Source organism: Tympanuchus pallidicinctus, unplaced genomic scaffold (assembly GCF_026119805.1).
Source record: "Tympanuchus pallidicinctus isolate F22 unplaced genomic scaffold, pur_lepc_1.0 scaffold18, whole genome shotgun sequence".
Lineage (NCBI taxonomy): Eukaryota > Metazoa > Chordata > Aves > Galliformes > Phasianidae > Tympanuchus > Tympanuchus pallidicinctus.
This window is the reverse complement of record NW_026294699.1, coordinates 10,091,896-10,111,863: the sequence shown is the minus strand read 5'-3', so window position 1 is coordinate 10,111,863 and position 19,968 is coordinate 10,091,896. Positions and strand designations below refer to the sequence as shown.

The 19,968-nt window shown below is 53.8% G+C and overlaps 3 protein-coding genes across 3 annotated transcripts; 2 read left to right on the top strand and 1 right to left on the bottom strand.

Moving 5' to 3' along the window:
• Positions 1–54: 54 nt before the first annotated feature.
• On the top strand, positions 55–9,728 carry SMCR8 (SMCR8-C9orf72 complex subunit). Its single transcript, XM_052680291.1, has 2 exons — positions 55–2,582; positions 4,778–9,728. The coding sequence occupies exons 1-2, from the start codon at positions 229–231 to the stop codon at positions 5,229–5,231; spliced, it is 2,808 nt and encodes a 935-aa protein (XP_052536251.1). The 5' UTR covers positions 55–228; the 3' UTR covers positions 5,232–9,728.
• On the bottom strand, positions 9,587–15,202 carry SHMT1 (serine hydroxymethyltransferase 1). The gene is given in 13 exon segments (XM_052680292.1): positions 9,587–10,474; positions 10,662–10,772; positions 10,949–11,065; positions 11,280–11,402; positions 11,659–11,775; positions 11,967–12,179; positions 12,451–12,532; positions 12,640–12,800; positions 12,891–13,006; positions 13,361–13,506; positions 13,939–14,063; positions 14,843–15,007; positions 15,010–15,202. Coding segments are annotated over 13 exon segments (1,824 nt in total). The 5' UTR covers positions 15,188–15,202; the 3' UTR covers positions 9,587–10,304.
• LOC128079279 (chemerin-like receptor 1) lies at positions 15,160–19,576 on the top strand. Its single transcript, XM_052680301.1, has 2 exons — positions 15,160–15,676; positions 16,885–19,576. Exons 1-2 carry the CDS (start codon positions 15,566–15,568, stop codon positions 17,986–17,988), a joined length of 1,215 nt encoding a protein of 404 aa, XP_052536261.1. The 5' UTR covers positions 15,160–15,565; the 3' UTR covers positions 17,989–19,576.
• The last annotated feature ends 392 nt before the right edge of the window (positions 19,577–19,968 follow it).

The following is a 19,968-nucleotide window of genomic DNA, read 5'->3' as shown; positions in this document are numbered from 1 at the left end:
AACCGCGACGGCGCCCGAACGGCGGGAGCGAGACAAGGCTGTAGAGGCGGCGGCAGCTCCGCTTCCGGGCGGCGGGGTGAGAGGTCGCAGCGTCATGTGAGCCCAAGATGGCGGCGGTGCCGCGGCGCCCGTGAGGGGAGCGGGGCCGGGGCTGCCCGGCCGTGACGGTGGTCGGGGGGGGCCGGGGCGGCCTCGGCGCTCCATGTCGGGGCCCCCCCTGCGGGAATAATGATCAGCGCCCCCGACGTGGTGGCCTTCACCCGGGAGGAGGAGCTGGGGGACGAGCTGTACCGGGAGCCGCCGCTGCCCGAGGAGTATTCCGTGCCGCTCTTCCCCTTCGCCGGCCACGGCGCCAACCCCTGGGCCAAGGTCGCCAGCTCCAAGTTCAGCCGGGACTTCATCCTCATCTCCGAGTTCTCGGAGCAGGTGGGGCCGCAGCCCCTGCTGACCATCCCCGATGACACCAAGGTGCCGGGCAGTTTCGATCTCAATTATTTCTCCCTTCGAATCATGTCGGTGGATTACCAGGCTTCTTTTGTGGGACACCCTCCGGGCTGCGCCTACCCCAAGCTGAACTTCGTGGAGGACTCCAAAGTGGTGCTGGGGGACTCCAAGGAAGGGGCCTTCGCCTATGTGCACCACCTGACGCTGTACGACCTGGAAGCCAGAGGCTTTGTGAGGCCCTTCTGCATGGCCTACATTTCTGCTGACGAGCACAAAATCATGCAGCAGTTTCAGGAACTCTCTGCTGAGTTCTCCAAAGCCTCTGAATGCCTGAAAACGGGGAACAGGAAAGCATTTGCTAGTGAGCTTGAGAAGAAGCTGAAGGATCTCGACTACACCAGGACTGTGCTGCACAACGAAACTGAGATACAGAAGAAAGCCAATGACAAGGGGTATTACACGACACAAGCCATCGAAAAGGCCAACGAGTTGGCCAGTGTGGAAAAGTCTATTATTGAGCATCAAGATCTGCTAAAGCAGATTAGATCATACCCCTATAGGAAGCTGAAGGAGTCTGACTTCCACCCCTATGAGCCTGAATGTGCACTGGATCAGGCTGGCGCAGGCAGTGCACAAGACCTGGCTGCCTCAGACCCTGCTGAGCCAGGGGAAATGCACCTCTACTCCCGCCTGCCCTCCTACACTCCCAAACTCATCAAAGCAAAGCCTGCCAAATGCTTTGACAAGAAGCTGAAAACGCTGGAGGAACTCTGCGATATTTATTTTTTCACCCAAACCTTAGATCAGCTGCACCACATTGAGAGGACTTTCAGAGGTGATGTGTGCTACCTCCTGACAAACCAGATCAGTAGGGCACTTCTGAAGCAACAGAATGTAACTAACTTTCTATTTGAAGACGTATCTTTTCTAGATGAAAAAGCACCTGAAAACCAGTACAGAGGCTGCCAGGGACTCAGTCAAGATGCTGCTGATAGAAAGTGTTCAGAAGAGTCCTCCACTCCTAAAGTGGTTATCAGCCTGGGGTCCTACAAGTCTAGCGTGGAGTGTGTCCCAATCAAGATGGAGCAGGACATGGACGACCCTCAAGAACCTGCCATGACAGAATCCCTAACTTTTGAACACCAGGAGAACCTGGACTATCTCGATGCGGATCTTAAAGGCAGTATCAGTAGCGGTGAGAGCATTGAGGTTCTTGGGACGGAGAAATCTGCATCTGGGCTGATGAAATCAGAGAGCCAGGCCAGCTTGCCCATCAGCCCGAGCCCCCAGGTGGGCAGGAGCAAGGTGGGCAGCCGGAGGACCGTCAGTGAGGACAGCATTGAAGTCCTCAGTACCTGCCCCTCCGAGTCTCTTATCCCAGAAGATTTCAAAGCGAGCTACCCAAGTGCAATTAACGAGGAACCTTATGTGGATGATGAAGAGGGAGGCCTTCGTTTCAACCCCAGGTTAAACCCAAACAACACTAACGAGCAGGAGGATGTCTCAAATCAGGAAAACTTGGCACAGATTGATTCTGCCTGCTGTATTGGGAAGGAGAGCCCCAGCTTCCTCGAGCCTCTACCCGAACTGGGCCAGAAGCAGTGCGATGAGGACGGTGTGGTCAGGATTCCCCCTCAGCCGTACCGGCAGGCTGAGCAGGGGCTGCGTGGCAGCTTTGTGGGCTCCCCACCCTGTGACAGTGCTTCAGGGGGGCTCCTTCCCCACGAGCTCGACTCACGCTACCCCACAGCAGGCAGGGAGGTGAGCAGGACCAGCCTGGACGAGTGCTCAGACTCCACGAGCTACATCAGCAGCGCTGCCTCCACCTGCTCTGACCAAACACCGTCTCCTGCTCACCCCGTGTGCCTCGCGAATGAGAGGCACAAAAAGAAGGCTGGGCAGAACGCGCTGCGGTTCATCAGGCAGTATCCCTTTGCCCACCCTGCAATATACTCTCTGCTCAGCGGAAGGACCCTGGTAGTGCTGGGGGAAGATGAAGCAATAGTCAAGAAGCTGGTGACCGCGCTCTCCATCTTTGTGCCGAACTCTGGTGCTTATGCCAAACCTGTGAAACACTGGGTCACTTCCCCTCTGCATGTGGTGGATTTCCAGAGATGGAAGCTGATCGGGCTCCAAAGGTAAACTGGGGGGCTCCCTGCTTCTTGGTGTTGAGGTATATGACAAAAACTGAGTCTACTAAGTGGGGAATTTCAGAGGGGATTTGATGTGCAGAGGCGTTCTCTTTATGTAATCACCTACACAGCTGCCACAGATTTCTGCTTCTGGGATGTATCTGTAGGAGGGCGGTGTGTTTGTCTGCTTCTTTACATTCAGCCTCGCTTAAGAATTAATCTAAAACATCTGCTGGGCACTTACTGCTTGGCTCATAATGTTATTTAGCTAGGAGTTTTCCTGATGTTTTAGCTCTTTAGTCTAGCAAAACAAGGGAACAGACATTAGTCCCAGTGATTTCCTGGCTGGTCTGATAATGAAGCCCTCTTGAAGGCCCCGCTGTGCTTTGCTATCTGTCCTATCACCTCTTTCCAAAATTCTCAACGTTTTTGGCTATTACTGTTTCTGAAGCAAGCACTCAGGTATGCAGGCAGCCCAGTTTGTGTTGACAGGAGCATTCCTGCTGGTGTCGGTGAGTTCCTGTGACATCTGCGTTTCTGGTGAAGGACAGAGGTGCACAGTCAGTGTTTGTGCTGGATCCTCTTGGAAAGGTAAAGGTACAGGTTTGTGATGTGCTTTAGTGCAGGAAAAAAAGCACAGTGCCTGAAGAGCTCCTCAGGCTGCAGAGTTGGAACTGCAGCTCAGGTGCAGGGGGGACCTGTTCAGGGCAGAGGGCATCACTGAGGCAGACGTCCCTCCCCCAGCACCCACTCCTAAAACGTGGCTTTGTAGTTCCTGTTAGCAAATAGCGACTGCTCGGCTCTTAAGATTTTGTCCTTTCCTTCATTGTTGTTATGACAAGGATTTTCTGTGCCTTACCAGGATGTGTTCCAGCACTTCGGGTGCAGATAGAGCAGGTGGCAGGGAATGCCCACTTCTGTCACTGAGGTGGAAAGAATGATTCAGAGAGGTGAGAAGAATACTCATTGCTCAGAACCAAGCTGGAATGGCTTCTAAAGGAGTGTTTCTGAGCATCCTGAAAGCTGAAATGCAGAAATCTGCTTTCCAAGCTGCTGAGCATTGTATCTCTGGTTGTGGATGGCTGAATAATCCTGAGCTGTGAGCTCGCCCTCATTTTTGTGCTTGTGGGATAGGCTGCCAGGTCTGCCAGCAGCTCCTTCAAAACGTCTCTGCTGTTGGTGAGATGTTTACAAGCCCTGGATGTTTGCTGACTAATTAATGTTTGTGGCTAGATGCAGTTTGTATGATGAAAAGTTACTTTTGTTTTTAAAAAAAACAACAAAAAACCAACCAACAAGGACTGCTTGTAACATGTGTCAGTCATTCAGACTCTTCTCTATGGAATGTTAATTAGTTGTTGAGTTTAACATGGATGCTCTCAGCAAACCATTTATATGAGGGCCACAGGAGGGAAGTTGGAGGCTAAATTAATTATTGAAGCACAGCTGTAAGGGTGCTGTTCTCACAAAGCCGCACTGCCTGGGCACAGGGGCAGCTCTTGCATCAGCAGTTGGTGCTTCTGGTTTGGGGCTGGGAGCTGCTTCTCACCAGGGCAATTTGAACCAGGCAGAACTGCAAAGCAGAAGGTAGGATTTGCGTAGGCTTGTAATTTGCATTTAAATAGCATTAATTTAGGCTTGGTGAATAATTGCGAGCGTGCTGCAGATTTGCATCTGGGTGAAGAAGGACTGGGCTCAGCCAGGGAATATTCTGGTCTGAGGACGGTTCCCTTTTTAAAGGAAGGTTTCGTTCCTCTTTGAGCTCCTCAGGGCAGCTCCTTCCCAAAACAACCAGACAGGGGGAAGGTGGAGCTTGTGGCAAGGGGATTTCTGTTCTGTTCCCTTCGTGCCATATCCAGATGGGAGCCCACAGCTGCCGCAAGATCTGCTTCTGTTACCAGAAGTATCGCTTCCCTGCCTCTCTGTCCTCATTTCTGCATCTGCGAGGGGGAGGAAGCTGCCCACAGGGCCGCGTTTGTGAAGCAGCACGCGCAGCGTGGATCAGTGCGCGTGGATCCGGGGGATGGAGCTTCCCTCTGCCAGAGCAGAGAGGCGGTTCGGCCGTCCTCTTCCGTGCCAGCCTTAGTTTGCCCTCAGCGTATCCAAAGCCGGCGGGAACTTGGGCGCGATGCGGGGGCACGGGGCAGCCTGCTTCGTGGCTCCTGGTTCCCTCCAGCTGAAGCTCTCTCTTGCTCTTCCAGGACTGCGTCACCAGCTGGAGTGAACGCGCTGCACGCCCTGAGCCGCTACGGCCGCTACGTCAGCATCCTGGATGCCGACAGCAAGACGCTGCGCTGCCCGCTGTACAAAGGCTCCTTGGTGGCCAGGCTGGCAGATCACCGCACGCAGATCAAACGGGGCAGCACCTACTACATGCACGTCCAAAGCGTCCTCACCCAGCTGTGTTCAAAAGCCTTCCTCTATACCTTCTGCCACCATTTGCACCTTCCCATCAACGAAAGGGAACCGGAGGAATCCGTTGTGAACCGCAGGATGAACTTTCTGAAGCTTCATCTGGGCCTCGCCAATGAAGATGTTAAAATTGTACAGTATTTAGCTGAGCTGCTGAAGCTGCAGTACATTCAGGAACCTGGCCAGGGGGTGAATCCTCTGCTCAGATTTGACTATGTTCCCAGCTTTTTGTACAAAATCTAGCAGCATGTAGGCTGTCTGCCTGCATACTCGGATTGTGATAAAGATCATCCATGCTTGGCATTGATGCTGTCTGCAGTAGCTGTCATACGTCAGGAAGGGGCAAAGAAGCCATTGTGTTTGCAAGCATTTCTGCTTCGTAGAAATCAGTGTCTGAGGGACTGAATTTCAGTGTGGTTCCCTGTTGCTGAGAATGTAGGTGTTCCATCACATGAAACACTGGGCACTCTGTTTTTAAATGTTAGAAGGAACACTATTAACTTTTAAAATATACCATGGTAGCACCCCAGGGGGATTATGGCATGGAGGGAGAGATGAGCAGTGCTTAGTGGTGTGCAGCTCCATTAAACATGCAGGACTCTGCACTTCTGCCAGAGCCACGAATGTTGTTGCTCCTTTCCACGGAGCCAGGGCAGAGACCAGCAGGGAAATACAAAGGCCACATCAAGTTTTTAACTCAGTAGTGTCTCATGTTAGCATGGGATGTAAGCAGTGTACACGTGGAAGCTCCCTGCCGGGATAGCAGTGTGCATTTACCTGTGAAGCAGCAGCTGGTGGTGTTCTTTTCCATATTTTCTGAGTGTCTTAGAGTTGCTTGTCCTGGCCCTGAGGGACAGCAGCAGAGGCACGTGGACTTCCCTCCAGATAGTGTTTGCCAGTTCCTCAGCTTTGTTAAAACTGGAATGGAGTTGAACTCCTTCAGCATGCTAGCACCAAGGCTCCGCTGCTGTGAATGTAGAGCACTGCGCCTTGTTAATTTGTCACATCCTGTTTGCTGGGTGAGCTCTGTGAAGGGTGGGAAGGAGACCAGGTATCCTAAAAACTAGTGAAGCTGGGAGTGACCTGCTAAGGAGAGATGGGGTCTGAACTGAATGGGCTTTAAAGTGCTTTTTGTGATGGAGAGCCACACAGTGCGATTCAGCTGAAGCTGTGCTGTGAGACAGCAAGCCTCTGCAGCAGGCTGCCCAGCCAGTGAGGTACTAGTGCTCAGGAGAGGGCTAGGAGGAATTGAGTGGATTCCACATTGTATCTGTATCGTTTCTATTTTTGTTGTTTTTGGGGAATTGACCTTTGTGCTTGGTGGCAAAGCCAGGTCAGTGTCACCACATGCTGCTTCTGGCTGTGCCAATTCGCTTTATTTTATTGCCAAGCCTTTGCCATGTCTCGACTACCTCTCACATTGTGCTCTGGGTGGTTCAGGACAGGGCAGAGCTGCAGATCTCTGAGCCCAGGCACAAGCACTTTCCTTGCCAGGAGGGCAGTGCCACCATCACGGTGATGCAGCTGGAAGATTGTTCCCTTTGGTGTGGGAGCTTTGTGCCGGGCACAGCGCTTCCCTCTGGAGTCTGGCAGGAGGTGCAGCTTGTTGGCTGCAGCCTGCTGTGCCCCGTGCTGCCTGGCAGCAGCTGCTCCTTCGGTACGTCTGAGCGAGAGAAGGAAGCCTCGCTAGGAAAGGTAGCCTGGTTTTATTTCTTTTTAGCACTTTTCTGATTATGGGAGGAGAACAGCTAAGATTGTACGAGATTAGTTGAAGTTTTTTATTTTAATTTTTATTTGCTTGGTTTTTTTAAAACGTCTGTTTACCATGATCATGCTGGAATGGAATGTGATCCTTCCATGCCTGGGGAAGTTTCTGTGTGGATGGAGGCTGGGGTTTGTCAGCATGAGCCTAAACCCTCTTGAAACATGCTGTGATAACTGTGCTGCTCGGAATCCTGTGCCCCAAAGACAGGGAGCCTCTGTGGGGAGGCTGTCATCCAGCCACCAGCATCGCCACTCCGGTACCAACCTCCTGCTGCCCTGCCTGCAGAGGGCCCTTGGAGCAGTCCAGGAGGTATTAACCAACAAGGCAAAGAGTCTGTGTCAAGTAGCAGCATCACTTGTGGTGGCTTACAGTGAGGCAGCTGGGATGCTTGACTCATGACAGTCTCCAGAGGGCTTTCAAGGCCAGGGGTTGCTTGTGCTGGTCTCTTTGGCGTGCAGTGGGGAAGCAGTACGGCTTCACGTTTGCTGAAGGGAAGCAGTGTGCCTGTGCATGGGGCTGCACACCCTCATAGCATGTTCAAAGACCTTTTCCTTCTCGGATGCTATCTGTGTCCTCCTGTGTGCTGTTGTCGCATGTAACTGGGTCTGCTGGTGAAGGACTTCCACGTCCATAGCAAACGTACTTTCTGAAGTGGCTCGAGGTGTCTCCTTGTTGGTCTGTGTGCATCTGGACGACTTCCAGTGCGATTCCCCGGGATGAGGAAGGCACCAGGCAGTCTCAAGCTCCCTGCACCCTGCCTGACTCACAGCTCTGGGAAAGCTTTCGTCACAGCAGCTCATGTTTTGTGCTGGGAAACTACCTGCAGTGTTTGGGTTTGAGGAGGGCCAGGAGCTCTTTGCCTGCTGACTCACGTGTCTCTTGCTGCGGGCTGACAGCTCAGAGCAGCAGAGCAGGTTCGATGGTCAGCACTGGCTGATTTCATAGTCGTAGTGGTCTTTATCTGGAATGTTCAGCTGCCTTCATAAACTGTCAGATAAGTCACTTCTCCTCTACCAAACCTAAAGTACTGATATTCAAGGCTGTGTTGAGCAATACTTGCACTTCCACCTGTCTGACCTGCTTTATCTCTCCACCACAAAGCACTTCTGAATTTTGGAGGATGCCCTGCGGGCTTCACTGGGGCTGTCACCTGTGTTATCTGCACCCGGGCCATTGGGAGGGAGGTGTGTGTGGAAACACACCTGGGAGCATTTGTCCTCAGGATGCTTGTGACAGAACAGCCGGATGGCCCCGAGCTCACCTTCCTGCACAGGGCATGAGGAGTTGTGCCAGGCTCTGGGCAGTACCTCGCTGAGGCTGCAGCTGAGGGCAGTCGGATGCAGCTGGTGGTTCAGGAGCTGAATTCCTCTTTGCTCAGCCATTTATCCGCCTTTCTGATCTGACTGCACAGTAAAGATCCCTATATCAGCACTTTAAGACATTTTCCTCATCTTCACTGTGTTACCTCACTGGTTTCCAATACAGGCAGACTTGCAACAAGTTAAGATCTTACTAACAGCTCCTGTGAAGAATCCTAGCATGTGTGTTAGCTGGCTCATACCGCACCACAGTCCTCCAGCACGAGCGGGGCTGATTCCCCACAGCCACTGCATGGTGCTGCCCAGCCTTCCTGCCTCTGCCCTCCACACCAACGCCAGCAGTGTTGTGTGCAGCCCTGATCTGCTCCTGCAAGTGCTGCCTCCCGCCCTGCGCTCCTGCATGCTGACTGCAGCTCCGTCCTCTCTGCTGGCTGCTGTGGGATGAAGGCTCTTAGGGCCAGTTGGAGAATTCATCAGGGGAAAGGCCTCCCGTGGCTGCCTGGCTGGGAGGGCAGGGCTCAGTGTTTGCGCTCCTCTTGTTCCCTGCATTGGGAGACATCTGCTCGCTTGTGCTCTGAGCTGCACTGCCGGCCCCTTTGGGATCCCACCACGAGGATGGTCAGCCATAGGAGTAGGAGATACCGACCCTATGCAGGTTGCATTTCTCAGAGGATAGTGCTTGGATTTTCTTTCATCCAGTAGCAATCACTTCTAAGCAGCTCCAAAGCTGTCTTGCCTTGACTAGGGAAGCACTGCCTATACTCTAGCAATATTAACCATTTTGTAAGGGCTGGGAGAAGCACTTGAGGAGTGAGAGCTGATGTCTCCCTGCCCCAGACTCGTTCTGTGGTTTTCATTCAGCACTGGAACGAATGCAGGCAGCCCTGAGCCCACGGTCTCGGGGCAGGTGACTGCTCACACTGCTGGTTTGGCATCCTGGAGAGCCGGGCAGGACCCACTGCAGGACACGGGGCTTATAGCAGAGCTTTGGAAAGGCACCTCTAAGTGTGCTGGGCAATTCAGAGAGCTGCATCGGCTGAAGGAGGGTGCCAGCTCTGTGCTGTGCCCCAAAAGCACAATGTTAGACTGAGCAGGACTGTACCCTGCTACTTGAGGGAGCCTTGCACTTGCTGCCAGAGCTGGGGAAGTTGCAGAGCTGTGGCTCGCTGCTCATGAGACGTGTTTTAACTGGAAGGCAGAAACACAGGGTACCCAGCCCTGCTGCTCACCCCAGTGCAGGGCGAGCACGGATGGGGATGGGGCTGGGGCTGGGGTAGGAGCTGCCTCTGAGGGCTGCGAGGAGGCTGTGATGAATTCTCATCTTATTTTAAAGCACTGTATCCTATTACTGCATGTTGAGTTCCGTGTGTGTGCCTGTGTGCCGAATGCTTGTGTCAGTAGTTAGAGCGAGTGTGACGGGAGAAGTCCAAGAAGCATGTCTCAGTGTCGTGCTGTGTTACTGCACAAGAATTTAACAGATGTTAACACCAAATGACTAGTCTGAAAAATGTACTTTAAAAAAAAAATTATTTATTTGGGTTCAGATATTTTTGAAATACAAAAATTGGTTGTATTTTTTAAAGCTTATAATTCTTGTCATACATTGTGGTTAAATTCTTAATTTTACTGTGCTTATTAAAAAATGGTTCTACCTAAGGTATGTCCTCAGAGGTCTGAGAAACCGCTGGAGGTGTGGGCTCGTGCTGTGGTGGAGCTGGACTGGTGGCCCTGGCAGGGCTGTTCTCTGGGTATGGGATAAGGCTCAGCCCTGGCAAAATGTGTGGAGGCCCAAAAGGAGGCTGGTGTGTGTGTAGGAAGTCGAGTCTTGGAGGCTGAAGCCAGGAAGGCTTTGTAAGGGTGCGAGGTTCCTGGGCATGGGACCCTGAGTGCTGGCTTCTGGTTGTCCCTCCTGGTTGTGAAGGCAGATTACACAGGCTTCCTGTCTCATCTACTGCTCCCACGGCAGATCAATCCCAAACCTTGCCTCGAGGTCAGGGATTTCCTTCTGCTCAGGCCCATTTGTAAAATCTAGTGGTGAAATCTAGCTCAGAGGGGCTCCGGTGTTGGAAACAGGAGGGGAGAGGTGAGGAAGAGTCAGATGAGGAGCTGCTGCATGGGGCCAGTGCCAGCAGGAAGGTGCAGGGAGAAGGCACTAGGGCTCGTTCCAGGGGTGTGAGTGGGCCACGCTCCCTGATCCTTCCTCGGCTCTGAGAATGGGCACAGTGCCTCCCATTACAGGACTGGCAGTCCTGGGAGTGGGAAGGTTGCTGCAAATGCCTCCACCTCTTCCTTCAGTGCCTTTAGCTCTCCCCGGTATTTTTCCTCCTCCAGTTTCTCCTTGAATTCCTTCAACGTGGCCTTGGGGCTCATGTCCTTCTGCACACGCAGCGTCAGCTCGATGCCTGCAGGGGGGGAGATGTGTGCTTCAGCCCCATCAGCAGGCAGGTGCCGCTTCCAGCAGCTCTCAGCCCTGCCATGGCTGGCGGGGTTGGGGCTGCTCCCCAGGATGCTTGGGACAGGAGGTGCTGGGCTGCCGGGGACTTGCTGTCCTGTGCCACCACCACCTGCTTGAGGAAATGGGACCCTCACCTTTGTGGATGTACCGAGCCACCATGCGGAAATCATCCTGCCGAAAGCCACGGGAGGTGAGAGCTGGTGTCCCGAAACGCAGACCGCTGGGACGGAGGGCACTGACATCACCTGCACCAGAACAAGCAGCGTGTGACCTAATTCCAGCACTGCTGTGGTGGGGACTTGGCCTGGCCCCTAGTGGCTGGGAGTTCTGTGAGAAGCTCCGTGTGGCCCTGGGGAGCACAGGGCACGAGAGACATCCAAGCACGTGGGGCAGAACGTGGTGGAGCTCGTGGGATGCCTACCAGGGCATGTGTTCTTGTTGCAGGCGATGGAGCAGAGTTCCAGCACCCGCTCAGCCCGGCCACCGTCTGTACCTCTGCTGCGCAGGTCCAGGAGAATGAGGTGGTTGTCAGAGCCCCCTGCAGAGAGAGGAGTTGAGGTGAACACTTGAAATTTCAGCAAAAGAAAGAATTAAAAAAAAAAAAAAAAGAGGCTTGAGAGGGCAGTGTTAAGAAATAGTTTAGTTCCAGCAAAGCCCTGCCTGCCATGCCTGTGCACATGTTGCCCCAGTGGTTGGCTCAAACCTGGGATACCAAGCTGGTCCCAACCCAGGCAGCTGAGGCCATTCCTTACCTGTTACAATGTTGTAGCCCAGTTCCATCAGCGCTGCTGCCAGTGTCTTGCAGTTGGCCACTACCTGCTGCTGGTAAGCCTTGAACTCGGGAGTCATAGCCTGCTGCAGTGCCACAGCAATCCCTGGGGATGAGGCACAGCAGTGAGCTTTTGGGGACCAACAAAAATAATCTTGGAAGCCAAGAAAGCTCATGGACAATCCCTTCCCCTAACCGTGTAGGATAGGAACAGCTTGGTTTCTCCCCCAGCTGCATCAAGCTGGCTGCTCTTTACTGCTATACCTCTCAGCTGGAGCCCTCTGCACTGATACTGGGGCTCAAAGCTGAGCCAGGACATCTTTGTCCCCTGCTCACCATCCCAGCCCAGCGCAGACGCGTACCTGCGATGGCATGGTTGTGTGGCCCTCCCTGCAGCCCAGGGAAGACCGCTTGGTTGATGAGGCTCTCCAGGTTGTAGAGTGTTTCCTTTCCTGTCTTGGGGTCCGTGCTGCGGATGCCTGTGGGAGGAGAGAGCAGGGTAATACATAAGGCAGCTCGGGAAGGAAATCATGCTTGTTCTTCAGATCTGAGCCTTTGTGATGCCCCAGATCTTTCTGCCCTTCCTCTTTCCCAGCTGGAGCAGGAAGGAGCTTTAACCCGCAGCTCCCCTGGCCTGGGTGGAGAGTTTCTCCTGGCTCAGGTCAGGCACCTTTGCGATAGAAGATCATGCCGGCCCTGCAGCCCCTCAAGGTCTTGTGGGTGGTGGTGGAGACAACGTCGCAGTGTTCAAACGGTGAGGGCACGACGCCCGCGGCCACCAGCCCGCTGATGTGGGCCATGTCGGCCATCAGGTAGGCGCTGTTGGCGTCGGCAATCTGTCGCATGCGGGCATAGTCCAGGTTGCGTGAGTAACAACTGACACCTGCAAGGACAGAAGGGAATGGCCTCAAGCTGTGCCAGAGGAGGTTCAGTTTGGATATTAGGAACATTTTATTCTCCCAAAGACTGGTCAGGCACTGGCACTGCTGCCCACAGAGGTGGTGGATTTGACGATAGAGGTCTTTTCCAACCTTAATGATTGTGTGATCCTTTGAGTCCCTTCCACCCTGGGCTGTTCACTGATCCTATTCTATAATTCTGCAATTGCCCACTGGCTTCAGGATGGCACCCCGTGTGTAAGGGTTGCTCCTTACCTGCTATAATCAGCTTGGGGTGGAACAGACGGGCATTCTCCTCAAGTCGGTCGTAGTCAATGTAACCAGTCTTGGGATTCACCTGGGAGAGGAAGAGGAGCATTCAGCCACTTTGGCAGGGGTGCTGTCAAGAGGTTCTTCCACTTATGAAGGCCATAACCTGGCTCCCACTGGAGCAGCTTTCTATACCTTGTAGGGCATGGACTCGAAGAAGACAGAGGTGGCAGAGATCTTCTTCTTGTCCGTCATGAACCCGTGGGTTAGATGACCCCCATCGGGCAGGTCCAGCCCCATGATTCTGCCATGGGGCTCCACCAGGGCCGTGTACACCGCAAAGTTAGCAGGTGACCCTGTGGCAGGAACACACAAGGCAGTTCATGGGTGCTGGGGCATGCAGAGGCTGCCACAGCCTGTGCTGCCTGCCCTGGGGACACCATTACCTGAGTAGGGCTGGACGTTGACACCCCACTTCTGGGGATCGAGGCGGAATGCCTGCAGGGCTCGCTTCTGGCACAGCCTTTCCAGCTCATCTACAAACTCGGTCCCACCGTAGTACCTGCCAGTAAAGGATAGGGAAGGAGTTACACTGAGCTCGGTGTCTGCTGAGAACAAAACCTCAAGGCTAAAACTAATCTCTTCATTCAGAACTGCATGCCCAAGGTAGTGCCAGCTGTGAGACCAGGATGCTGCTGTTTGCAAGCAGCAGACATGACCCTGCTACAGCTACCTGGTGCACGGCAAGGACAGAAACTGAAAGGGTCAGATCCTGCCCTGCAGGAGCTCGGTTGCCAGCACCAGGACATGGCTTTCTTCCCAGAGATGAGGTATTGAGGTGAACGTGGCAGTGCAGATGGTCCCTGTCCCCTCTTTACAAGAGTTTGGGTGTCTCAGGCTCTCCCCAGCCCCATACCTCTGTCCAGGGTAGCCTTCAGAGTATTTATTGTTCAAGCAGGATCCCAGTGCCTCCAGGACTGCGCAGCTCGCAAAGTTCTCTGACGCAATCAACTCCAGCCCCAGCCTCTGCCGCTGCTTCTCCTTCTTGATGATGTTGTACACCTTGGGGAGGGAGAGAAAGCTTCACTTGTGCCAGCTCTTCACGGAGGCATTGGTGCTGCATGGCGTGGGATGCACCCTCAGAGGAGTTAGGATAATGGAGAGCAGCCACTGGAGAAGGGAGGTGAGGTCCCTTCTTGGTACAGCTGATCACGTGTCCTGCCACGTTCTGGGTTTCTCTGGTAGATACCACAAAGCCATCAGATAATTCAGCTCTTGCTTGGGCTATGCTGCCAGGCTGGGCCTGGTGCAGGCATCTGAGCTCCAGGCAGAGAGTTACGAGCAATGGCTGAGAAATGACAGCCATAGAATTTGCACATACCTGGAGGATGCCCTCTCTGTCTGTAACAAGGCACAGGGGCTGGCTGAGTCCCAGCAGCTTAACCTTGCACTGTGCCCCTGGTTTAAGGAGGTCGGTGTCCCTATAGCTCTCACCTCAGGGTCATTGCTCTCAAGTGGCTCCAGTAGCATCTTACTGTGGGAGGCCCAGAGCTCTGCGCTGGGGAGGCTCCCAGCACCCTCTGTCACGTTCGCCATCTGTCCACCGCCTCTGATGCCACCTGCAAAAGGCAAGGTGAGAGTGTTTATTACAGCAACGTGGCCACTTCCAGTATCCTCCTATTCTCCCCCAACCTTGATATCACACAACCAAGGTATGGCCTTCCCCTACCTGCCCTTGTCCTGGCACTTGGGGACATGGGAAGCCCATGAGCAAACATGATAAAATCCAGCAGTACCATTTCATTTCACTCAGGCTTTAGACATAAACTTGCTCTAAGCCCAAGGAGGCAGCAGCCCCGCAGCACTGAGCATTACAAAGCAGCGCACAAACTCCAGGGCAGCCATGGCAGCCCAGCTCCAGTCCTGGCTGTGCACAAAGTGTCTTTTTATCCATTAACCCCACAAGGTCACAGAGGGGCCGTGAGCTGGTTGTTAAGCAATCCACTCCCTTCAGCAGCGCGGCCCCCGCTGGGCTCGGAGGCCCGGCTGCCCCGGGGCTTTGCTGGCAGCGGGGAAACGCCGTCAGAGACGCGGGCTGAAATGAAGGCGCGTTGTGTGGGGCGCTGTGCGAATGCACGCTGCTGGCAAAGGGCTGCAGAGAGGACAAAGCTGCCAGGAGGAGCCCCTTTACCACCCTCCTGGTGGGACATGAGCGTGGGCACGGCCCTGGAGTTCCACCTGCTGCATCCCACGTGGCTCCGTCGCATCCCATATCCAGGATCCAGTACCCGCCCCGACACCCGTGCTGCAGCACCACCGCCCGCCCCGCTCCCACTTCGCACGGTCCCTGTCCGCCCGCCCGCCCCATCCCTGCCCGCCCCGCAGCCTCGCACCGCACCGATACGGATCCCGATCCCGGCCCGCTCAGCCGCCCCGCGGCAGCCCGCGCGCCTAGCATAGGCTGCCGGGTCACACCCCTGCAGCTCTCGACCAATCAGCGCCCGAACGAAGAACTTTGCGACAACTTTTCGTCCAATCCGCGGCGCGCTCCGCCCCCTCCCCGCTCCCCATGACCCGCGCTCAGGCGGGGCCGGTGGCGCTGCCGGCACGCGGGTTGACCTTGGCCGGGCCGGGGGCTGCGCCGGGCCCTGCGCACGCGGGAGCCGCCCACTTCCCCAGCACCGGGGCCGAGATCCCCCTGGCCTCCCTGCCAGCCCTGGAGGTGCTCCCCGCTGCCCCGCATCCCGCCGCCCCGGTGGCGGAGCTGCTGGCCGGGGTGATGCGCTGAACTCGGCGGGTCCGCTGTGCGCGGTGCTCGGCCACGGTGTGGGAGCACAGCCTGCGGAAGCAGAGCCTGCACTGCTCCCTGCGCGCAGAGCAGCCCTGCTGCACTGCGGGGTGGGCCGGTGCCCTGGAGGAGTGTTTCAGCCCCGGAAGGATGAGGCTTGCAGGCTGGAGTAGCGCTGTGCTGTGTGCTTCAAACACAAGCGGGCCCTTGGGTTTGGCCAACCTGACCCAAGAGACCACGGACAGAGCTTCAGGGGTTAAATGAGCGTGCTGTAAATTGAGGAACAGAGGTAGGGAATAAGCGGTCCCAGTAAATTCCTTGTGATCCCAAGCGATGGAAAAGCAGAGTGTGCACTGTGAGTCACAGCATGGGGAGCGGTGTCTCAAAGCAGTGGGGCTGCAGTGCGTGGGGCTGCGGGCACAGCGGGAGCAGTGCGGTGCTGCGGTGAGTGCCGCCGGGTCCTGGTGGTGAGGGTGCTGGGTGCGGAGCTGGGTGTGTGGGTGCAGGGGTGGCTGTTGCACCAAAACTCACCTTGGATACCGCTCTGCCTGAACTGTACACGTCCTTAGGTGCTTTCCTCCCAGGTAACAGTGATAGGATAGAAGGTAATGGCCTTAAGTTGCACTAGGGGAGGTTCAGGATGGATGCTAGGAACAATTTCTTCTCCCAGAGAGCGGTCAGGCACTGGCACTGCTGCCAGGGAGTGGTGGGGTCAGCATCCCTGGAGGTGCTCCAGAATGTGGAGATGTGGCACTGAGGGCTGTGGGCAGTGGGCACGGTGGGGTGGGTGGGGTTGGAGTTGATCTTGGGAGATCTTTTCTATCTTAATAATTCTATGATACTTTGATAGCTGCTGAAGGAACAATCTTTTAACTTCAGAATTCTAACAGTTTTTAGCCCTGCTAATTTGTCTTCCATCACCGAAGAGCTTGGCCACAGCTGTGCAAGTTGGGTTTTTGTAGTTCTGCTCTCAGCCCATGGCCGGCTGCTGTCACAGACTGCTTGTGGATGAGTTGTTCTGACACTGCCAATGCCAGCGGCAGAGCCTGGGCTGGTGTCTCGGGTCACAGGGTGACAGGGAGACAGGGCAGATGCCAACCCTCTGCCCGCAGCCTCCTGGGCCCTGTGGTGTGGAAAGAGCTGTAAGCAAAAAGATCTTTGATATCATTTATTTTCCGCCTCTCAGCGTTAGTGGGCTGGCTGTCAGTGTGGGTGACAATCTCTGTGGGCATCCAGGGCCTTGCCAAGAGATAAGTAATTCTTTTAGTCTTGGTCGGTCCCTGTCTGCAAAAGCTTGCAGCACTGGGACTCTGCGTTGTCCCCATGATGGCTGAGCCTCCGCTCAAACGTCTCCCCTTCCTGCTGGCATCACCCTTTCATGACAAGATCAGATCAACTCAAAACTTTCGGACTCTCTTCCTCCCTCTGTATCAGTTCACTTGCTCAAGCGGCTTAAATTCCTTGTGCCTCACAACTATTTATCTACCATTCTGAAACTTGAGATGTTCTATAGAGAAGTATGTTCGTTATTAAGTCATTTTAAGTGCATGTTTCATCTTTGTGTATCCATTCTGTGTATGGTTGCAGTCAAAGATTCTCCCCAAAGCTAAGGGAGCTGCAGGTAATAGCAGTGTGTGCTGTTATGGTTTCAGGACCCCAGCTTGCTGGCAATGGAGACCGTCTCTTCTTCTCCATCACCCTTCCCTGACAGCTCCCCCTCCATGCCCTCTGGGAATGCCACAGTCCACGACCACTACTCTGGCCTCCAGAAGAGCCTGCATGTCCTCTCTATGGTGGTGTACAGCATTGCCTGTGTGCTGGGGGTGACAGGGAACGGCCTCGTCATCTGGATTGCGGGCTTCAAGATGAAGAAGACAGTGAACTCAGTGTGGTTCCTCAACCTGGCCATCGCTGACTTCATCTTCACCTTTTTCCTGCCCCTCAGCATCATCTACACCGCTCTGGACTTCCACTGGCCCTTCGGGAAGCTGCTGTGCAAGCTGAACAGCACCATCGCCTTCCTCAACATGTTCGCCAGCGTCTTCCTCCTGATGGTCATCAGCGTGGACCGCTGCGTGGCCGTGGCCTTCCCCGTGTGGTCCCACAACCGCAGGAGCCCGGAGCTGGCGGCCAGGGTGGCGCTGGGGACGTGGGGGGTGGCTGTCCTGCTCAGCTCCCCGTACCTCATTTTTCGTGACACTGCGGTCAGTTCCCGTAACATCACCAGCTGCTACAACAACTTCGCGCTGTCTGATGACTACGCGGCCGAGGAGACACGGAGGCTGTGGAGGATGAGGCACAAAGCGATGATCGTAACGCGGTTCTTATGTGGGTTCCTCATCCCCTTCACAGTGATTCTCATCTGCTACAGCGTTGTTGCTGTCAAGCTGAAAAGAAGGCAACTAGCCAGCTCTGCAAAGCCGTACAGAATTATCATTGCCGTCACAGTCTCATTCTTCCTCTGTTATTTCCCCTATCACGTCTTCTCCTTGCTAGAAATATCTCAAAACTCTTCCAGTCACGAGATGAAAATGGCCCTTTACATAGGAATCCCCTTGGTTTCCAGCCTCGCTTTCTTCAACAGCTGTATAAACCCCATCCTTTACGTCTTTGTGGGGCCAGATTTCAAGGAGAAGTTTTGCCAGTCCATCTTGTCGACCTTTGAAGGGGCCTTCAGTGAGGAGTCAATGCTGGGCAGCCTGAGCAGCAGGAGGAAGTCCAGGTCTGCCTCGGAAGCAGAAGTCCCAAGGCTCTGACTGGGCATGGTTCATCATGGGCACACTGCAGGGCAGTTTGCTCTCTCTCTTCTTCTCTCTTTGTCTCTCTTCTTTTTTTTCCTGCTGATTTGTCACAACACCCCATTTTTAGCAGGCGGCCCTTTGTAAACGTCACTGAGTCTGTGACTTTGCTGACAGGACCCCCTTTATTGTCCCTTCTCTCCAGTGTTCTTCAGCCATGAGAAGCAGCCTCTGAGCTCAGTGGGTCACCTTGTAGGCACCCGAGTCTGCATCACCACTGGGTTCACCCCCAGGGCATTCCCAAATGGCAAGTTAGCTGCTGGCAGGATGTGTTCTCTGCACTTGCCAGGCTTTCCTGGCAGCCAGTCTTTGCTGGGATGCAAAATTCTGGGGTTCCACCAGAGGGCAAAATTGGATGCAGGTATGCTGGCAGCAGGCGCAGCCGGCACTTCAGCTGGCCAAGAGGACGGAGGGAAGAGCTGCTTCATAAATTCCTTATAACTGAATCAGTAAAGAAAATACATCTTTTCCCGTGCATCATACCAATCTGGCACATGGGCTGCTGATTTTTAAGTAGAAGATGATTAAATTAAAAAAAAAAAAAAAAAAAAAGCAGGATGAACATGCAGTGGGATCTGTCTGGAGGCACTTCAGCAAATGCAGCTTTTAAAGAAATAGGATTATGAGGTGGTTAGGTGTATTTCTGTAGGGTCTGGGCTAGCTTTGTCCTTTCCCCCCCGAGACAAGTTGTCGGTTGTGTCCCACTTACCCACTTACTTTGGTGTTCAGCATAACTGTTCCTAAGCAATGCTACTCCACGTTTGTGTTTGACCTGCTTCTGGCCCTTGTATAGCTGAAAAGTCTCATTTTGTACTGTTGGTGAATGCATATTAAACTCCATTAAACTTATTTAAAACATACCCAGCCTATTGTGCTGCCTGTGTGATCCATTCAAAACGTGCATGCTCATGTTTGCTGACAAAGCAACTAGATAAGAAGGTTCAATACCCATGATTTGGAAATTGCTCCCAGTAACTCTCCCCTGTCTGACATAGGCAGCACTCGGCCTGTGTGAGGAGGTTTGTCTGAAATCCAGCAAGGCAGAGAAGGAAGAGCAAATCTGGAATTGGTTTTTTGCCCGCATTTCACTTTTGCAAAGTGCTTGGGATGAAGATGGTGGTGTTATTCCCCTGGGTTTGATCGGCCTCTGAACAGCTTCAATGACTATGGCATACAATGTCGGGCAGGTAGAAGGGAAGGTTCCCATCCCAACATGAGGCAGCTGTGTGAGCAGGTGATGGCATCACACCTCCTTCCCCTGCCTGTTACATGGCACAAACTGCCACTGTCCCATTTATGCTGCTAGGAAGCAGCCTCTGAGTGGCTCTCGAAACCTCATTGCTTCAATGGCTGGAAAATCTGTCTGAATGCCAGCCTGAATGTATGAACGTGCACGTCTCATTTTGTGTGGATGACAGCACCAAGTGAGCTCTGTCACCTGAACATGTTAGGGATTAATTACGGGTCTGTTGGGTCACACAATATTAAATGAAGGTTGAGCTCCTACAGGCATGCATGCACTTAACCTTAAATTCATGCGTAATCCCACTGAGATCAGGGAATGTAGCAAGACCATCCATATGTCAAGCATGAGTGAACAGAAAGATTTACCTTTACCACAAATTGCTGCCTGTCATCCAGATAAAGCTGCAATGTTTGCTATGCAGTGCAATGCTGGGGCTGTTTACTTGCTCCTGGTGGCAAATGACAGCATTGATTGCAGTGTCAAGGTTGTGCAGACCAGTGTTTGCTCTTTCTGGTTTTCTTCATCTGTTTGCAGAGCCCACATAATTCCTTGTGACAAGCATCTCTGAGATTGCTGGACCAAGGCCTTGGCCTCCCATTGTGCCTCTCTCATCGTCCCAGAACACTTGAACTTGGAGCATCACAGTTTGGGATAAGAAAGGATGCAATTTTGTGGGGCATTTGGGCATACCA